The 7,160-nt window shown below is 35.5% G+C and overlaps 1 protein-coding gene across 1 annotated transcript; it reads left to right on the plus strand.

The window, feature by feature from the left end:
• Positions 1-1,997: 1,997 nt before the first annotated feature.
• On the plus strand, positions 1,998-3,210 carry LOC120129452 (TMV resistance protein N-like). The gene is made up of 3 exons (XM_039146945.1): positions 1,998-2,479; positions 2,557-3,111; positions 3,207-3,210. Exons 1-3 carry the CDS (start codon positions 1,998-2,000, stop codon positions 3,208-3,210), a joined length of 1,041 nt encoding a protein of 346 aa, XP_039002876.1.
• Positions 3,211-7,160: the final 3,950 nt, after the last annotated feature.

Below are 7,160 nucleotides of genomic sequence, written 5' to 3' on the forward strand. Positions count from 1 at the left end.
AATTGAAGAAGTGTCCTTTTCTTCATACCCTTCAAGTAATCTTCAAAAGTTGATAATGACTGATTGCGAGAGCCTCAAATTACTCTTAGAGCTTCCATCAAATTATCTGAAGCACTTGAATACACATGGCTGCATATCATTAGATAGTTTATCCTTCACAGAACGAAATTCCATTATTTTGATATTGAAAGTGACTATACAATGATATTCTCTAATTGCTTCAGCTTGAATCAAGATTCAATTGATAGCATTGAGGCAAATGCGATGCTTCAAATTCAATCCTAAGTAGAGAAATGGGCATCAAGAGATGATCAGAAGTTCTCGCTCCATTACATACCAAATTTTATTTGTTGTTTTCCGGGAAACATAATTTCAGCAAATAGATTTGAGTCCCATAGATGGAATTCTTCTTTATGTTTGAAGATAGGCTCAAGTGTGAGTAGTGGGAGCAGACTCTTGATTTTTGATATATGTCTTGTGGTTGATCTCACTGACTACAACAAAACCAGACCAACAACTTCAAAAACAGCTTTCGAAATTCTTGTATTCAACCACTATCAACACTACCACTAACTCAAGAACTATGTTAACATTCTACAACACATAACAGTAAGAAACACGCAATTACTACCATGCTTTGAATAACAATTCTCGCTTCAAACCATCCTTTGCTAGAAAGTCTGCCATCCCGATCTGCAAACTCGGTGAATAAGCGAAGTGCAACGAAGATATTTCTTTAGCCAGACTATCCACTTCAACGAAGACGCTTAATATCACCAATAACCTTTACATCCAAGAAGGAATTATACCAATTTTCATCCACCAAAAAACTATCTAATTTGCTTCTATTAAACGGACCAACCCAAGTAAACTCTGTCGCCTCATCCATACTCCCTGTTCTCACAAAACCGAATCTAGAACCTCTCCTGCTTCTCTTGTATGCAATATAAACCCTCCTCACGACCTTATGACGACCAAAGATTTGCCACAAACCCTTCCAGCGTAACTCCGATGGTAGATTGTCGACAAACAACGAAACTCCTTCCACAAACCCAGTTTCCATTTTTATCTTATTTTACCTAATAAATATATATATATATATATAGTTAGGTTTGGTCGGGTGTAATCTTTTATCTTAAAATTTGGGTTGGGTAGGATCTTCCTAAACCCGGGTCGAGTTGAGGGTGGGTGGATGAGTTCAATATTTTGGTCGATTTCGAGTGGAACAAAAACTCGATCCTACCCGACCATACTATTGGAAACACCTTCCATAATGTTTTAAAGCCTTCTGATATTGGTTATTAATGATTGTGAGGGCCTTAAGTTAATCTCACACCTTCCATCGTATCGACAAAGCAGCGAATAAATTAGTTGTGACATTCAACAAGTTTAACATGCCTCTGTCACTATTTTATAGATTGCTGAATTTGAATTGGTATGACTGAACTAACACGTTAGATGATTAAACTAATCAATTTGACCTTTGACATGACAGTTCACTTGTATTTTATTATTAATGTGACAACCTTTGAATCTTGTATTTTATTAAACTAAATGATTATAAAGTAGTATTTAATCTAAATACGTTAAATTTTTTAACAATGAACATTTAATTACTTTTTTATAGTTGTTGGTTCTCAAATATGAGACATGTACGAATAGCAACACTTCTTTTAATTATTGAAATAATTTAGTCAGTTCGACTAATTTTATTTGATTTGAATCTAAATATGTCAACCTTTGACTTTGAAAGGTTGCAAGTCGTTTTCGGATTAAACCATATATTAAAAAAATAAAACTAATGCTGAATTTGTATAATTAAGAATCGTGAAGCGCAGTTTACCAAATAAACGCGTCCATTCTCTTTCACGATCAACAAAAGACAGCGATGATGATGTTATTCTTTATTTTATGAACAGAATAAAACAAGCCAAGTCAGGCAAATCTCCCCTGCTGTTTTCTCGCTTTTGCTTCAATCACACAATCAGTATTTTTTCATGGCTTCTTCTTCCTCTTCTCCTCCAATGAAGCATCAAGTCTTCTTGAGCTTTAGGGGCGAAGATACTCGTCTTAACTTCACCTCTCATCTACTCAAAGCTTTGAAAGACACAGGGATGAGTGTCTTCTTCGATGAAGACCAATTGGAAAGAGGGGAGTATATTTCACTAGCGCTTTGTCATGCAATTGAAGTCTCAAGACTCTCCATAATCGTTTTGTCCAAGGAATATGCAACTTCAAAATCATGCTTGGATGAACTCTCCGTTATCATGGACCGCAAGAGCACTCATGGTCAAATTGTTCTTCCCATCTTTTATCATGTTGATCCCTCTGACGTTCGGAATTGTGGTGGAAGCTTCAAAGCATCATTTGAAGACCATGAATCAAATAGGTCTGTTGATGAAGTGGAGCGATGGGAAGCTGCCTTTGCTGAAGCCGGTAAATTAAAAGGGTGGCATATGGAAGGAGGCAAATTTGACAGGTAAATATACTTTTACTCAATCTTCTATTATTTCACTTATCTTTGGTTTAACTTTTATTTTTCTTATTATCTGCTAGATCTGAAACCGAGTACATTAATGATATCGTTGCATATGTATTAAAGAAGTTGATGAATAGCTATTCTGAAAGTGCTTCTGAAGAATTGGTTGGAATAGATGATCAAAAAAAGAAGATTCTAGAACTGATTAAGCAAAAAGACAGTCGAGTAATAGGACTATGGGGAATGGGTGGTATAGGCAAAACCACTCTTGCTGATGCTGTTTATAAGGAAGTCTCTACCACATTTGAAGGTTGTTACTTTCTTCAAAATGTTAGAGATAAAATAGAAAAACAAGGGAAGGAATCTGTGCGAAATGAATTTCTTTCCATACTTTTAATGGATAAAGATATTCGTATAGACACCCCTTCGATAGGGTACCCTTACATAGAGAGGCTGAACAATTTACGAGTAATTATTGTTCTTTACGATGTTAATGACTCAGAACAAGTAGACTGGATGGGTGTTAAACATTTTGGTAATGGAAGTAAAATCATTCTGACGTCTAGAGATAGACAAGTGCTTAAGAATGGAGGAGCTACCCAAATACATAAGGTGGAGAAGTTAAATGAGAAGTATTCTCTTCAACTTTTTTCTACTTGTGCATTTAAGCAATTGAATCCGACTGCTCATTTCCTAGATTTGTCGAACAAGTTTGTTGAGTACGCAGATAGCAATCCACTTGCTCTTAAGATTTTGGGTGGTAAGCTATATTCAAAATCTATAGAAGAGTGGAAAAATTAAACAAGTTTGATAAACCAAAAATTTCACACATTTTGAAGAGTAGCTTTGATGGGTTGGATAAACTACAGAAGGATATATTTCTCGACGTAGTATGCTTCTTTAAAGGGGAATCAAAAGAAAAAGTATAAAAAATTCTAAGTTGCGTGTATAAAGGTGATGTGAGTGGAATAAGCAGCTTGCTCGACAAATGCCTATTTGACATCAATTCTTGCAGGCGGATGTCTATACATGATATGCTTGAAGAAATGGGTAAAGATATTGTTGATCAAGAATCTAAATACCCTAAAGAGCGTAAAAGGCTGTGGAATCCTAAAGACGTGTATCAATTGCTCAACAATAATAAAGTAAGAGTTATTTATATTTATACTTATTTCGCCCTTTCGTATGATGTCCTATGGTTCAGTATCACACTATATATACACACACACGCACACACACTTGATATTATGTAAAATATATGTTTTAGGATATAGCATAGGTTCTGCTCTAGTGTTTTATGGGTTAGTTATATATCTAATGCACTGCTTTTATATAAAAAAGGCAATAAAAAGAAACATGTTTAATGATATGTCCAATTAGTGTAAGTATTTCCTAATATAATTACATTTTATTTATGATTTAACTAGCATCCATGTAATCTTTTTTATACTAATACTTTGGTAAATTGTTTTTTATATCAGGGAAGCGACCGAATTGAAGGAATAAAGTTCGACATGTCTCATAGTGATAACCTAAAGTTGAGTTCTACATGTTTTGAGAGCATGCCTAATCTTAGATATATCAAATTTGATGTCCCTGAATTTCTATCGAGTTGGGCTCAGAAATCACTTACAAATAGAGATATCAATATCGATATTGTATATCTTTCAAATGAGTTAAAGTGTCTTCAGTGGGAGTATTACCCCTTCAAATCTTTATCGCTAACTTATAATCCAAAGAATTTTGTATTGTTGAACTTATCAGGGGGCAATATGGAACAACTTTGGAATGAAGATTTTCAGGTATATGCTTTTATGCTGCCTTCATCTATGAAGATCCCTAATCTAATGCTTACAAGTAAATATGTTATGCGACTAAAGTAAATAGATAATTCTTACAAGTAATACAATTATTTTATATGTTGTTTGTACAGGATCTTGTTAATTTAAGGAAAATTGATGTTTCTTTATGCGTGAAGTTAAGGAAGATCCCTAATCTATTAGGAGCCATCAAACTCGAAAGCCTTGACTATAAGCTGTGTAGAAGTTTGGTCCAACTTCCTGAACTCCCAAATATGTTGAATCACTTAAATTTATCGTTCACTAAAATAGAAGAAGTGCCTGAATCAATTGAGCATCTGGACAGACTTCAAATATTGTATTTGGGATGTCTTCCAATTGTCAAATTTCCAAAAACTCCAAGAAAGGTATATTTCTTAGACTTATCTGAAACTCAAATTTTAGAAGTGTCCTTTTCTTCAGAGCCTTCAAATAATCTTCAACGGTTGAAAATGACTGATTGCAAGAGCCTCAAATTACTCTCCTCCATCAAACCTCAAGTACTTGGATACTCATGGTTGCATATCATTAGAAAGTGTATCCTTCACTGATCGAAATTCCCATTCTTTTGACGGTGAAAGAGACTACACAATGATATTCTCTAATTGCTTCAGCTTGAATCAAGATTCAGTTGATAACATCGAGGCAAATGCCATGCTTCAAATTCAATTCCTAGTGGAGAAATGGACATCACGATATGATCATGAGTTCTCGATTGATCCCGAACCAAATTTGTTTTATTGTTTTCCGGGAAACAAAATTTCAGTGGATAGATTTGAGTATCAAAGCATGAATTCTTCATTAAGTTTGAAGATTACCAAAAGGGGGAGTAGTGGGAGAAGATTATTAGTTTTTGCTATATGTCTTGTGGTCGATCTCACCGACTGCGATCGCATTGGAAATCTTAAGTTTATCTATGAATATCAACCTTTAGCCGCCAGTGGTAATGATGGCGACGGTGGTTTTAAAAAGTTCAAAAGTGAATTATTTTTCAGGTCAATTACTTGGACGATTCATAAGAGCAAGAGTGATCATGTTTTCATTCTATGTGGTAAGGATATGGTTAAAGAAGACCAGAATTATGAGGAGGCATCGTTTCAATTCTACATCAAACATCTCTCATTCATTAAGAATGAAGAAAAACATATCAAGGTGAAGAAATGTGGGGTTCATGTAATTTACGTGGATGCAAAGAGTTTCACCATTACTGATGTTATGAGATGTGATGAATCCAACCTCAATTTTGATTCTCAAGGAGATGCTAATACTATTGAACCCCATCACCATTCAGCTACAGAAACAAGCACAAGGAGACCAAAGCGGCACAGGGTCAGGTGATTGGAACTTAGAAATACATTTGCTTCTCTATCACATCTGATAACTGCACAAATAAATTATTAGTTAATCTCTTGTTATATCAGATGCAGAAACAACAAGAAGGGGATCAATCCGGCGCATGGTCTCAGGTGATTGGAAATTAGAAATACATTTGCTTCTCTATTACATCTGATAATTGCATAAATAAATTAGTATCAGTTAATCTCTTGTTATATCATATACAGGGCATTAATCATGTTGTTGCTGGCACTAGCATCCGTGTCGTTGGTCCTGATAATGATGATGTGGAAGATCTCGAAGAAGATATGCAATCAGTCATGAGTAGGATTGACAAAAGTGGCAAAGTGTTCTACATGCAGGTATAAGACATAATGAAAACTCCATAAGTAAATATTCCTGTTAGTGGTATCGACGTAGGCCCTGTACACAAATAAGACATAATGAAGGGATAAAACTAATGCTGATTGGCGGGAGGAGTGGATACTTGTTGTTGGTGTGAATCGGTTGTTGATGATGTGGATCACCTGTTTGTTTGTTAATTGTAGATTTATACAGGGTTTCTGGCGATCTTTTGCACATTTGTGGACTGTGGCTTGGGGCGATTTGTGTAGTATCGAGGAGTTATTTAGGTTTTGTTTTTCCTTTTTTTTTCATTCTGAAAATTTGAGAATTCTAAAAATTCGGTAATCCGGCGCACACTCAGTATCTGCAATTTTTGGAAGACTTCGTTGTGTGCCGCAATACCAGTTGGGGCTCGGCGATTTTGGTCTTTCTTTACGGGAGCTTTGCAAGGCCGCACTTGTCCAAACGGGTCGAAAACTCGATGTAGCCAATTACAACAGCCTCAGTCGAGTTTTCGCTGGTTGCAAGGAATTGTTTAACTTTATTTATTTAAACTTTTTTTTGAATTCCATAAAATTAATTATTTTTTATTTGTTTATAGTATTTTTATTTTTAAATATTTTAGATGATGTTATAAAATGTCTAAGACGAATTTGGCGGGTGCCACTACACAAGACATACGGATAAGGATCAACATCGTCGATCGACATACAGTATGACAATGATTTTTTTTTTGAAATTTTTGAACTTTATATATACTAACTTTGGAATTTAATATTTACAGTTCTCTCGACTTCCGTATGTCGACGAGGAGATCAACTAGTTATTGTCGTCAGGATTTTTTACGGGTCCCACTTGTGGTGTGTCGTGACGTCGTTGTGGTTTGATGTGACGGTTTGCATCGCGCCAGTAGATCCCTATGCTTATGGTTCAAATAGACGCGCTTCATACAATTGATACGCGTGGGAAACATGAGAAAAATTGGCTGGTGAGGCACGCTTTCTACATCGAGCAATGGAATCAGTGTGACCAATCACTCCCCCTACGTCAGGACATCACACCGCTGGACCTCGATTTCGACTATTCTCCCTATCTTTGTAATTATGAAGCAAATGAGAAATCATATCTGATGATACCGAAAAAAGGGGAGAATGGAAAAATCA

Source organism: Hibiscus syriacus, unplaced genomic scaffold, assembly GCF_006381635.1.
Source record: "Hibiscus syriacus cultivar Baekdansim isolate YM2019G1 unplaced genomic scaffold, ASM638163v2 tig00110500_pilon, whole genome shotgun sequence".
Taxonomy (NCBI): domain Eukaryota; kingdom Viridiplantae; phylum Streptophyta; class Magnoliopsida; order Malvales; family Malvaceae; genus Hibiscus; species Hibiscus syriacus.

Bases quoted from the DNA above. Each gene is read 5' to 3' on its own strand.
- LOC120129452 (XM_039146945.1), top strand. From the start codon at position 1,998: ATGGCTTCTTCTTCCTCTTCTCCTCCAATGAAGCATCAAGTCTTCTTG. The intron at 2,480-2,556 runs GTAAATATACTT...ATTATCTGCTAG, and splicing joins GAAGGAGGCAAATTTGACAG to ATCTGAAACCGAGTACATTA.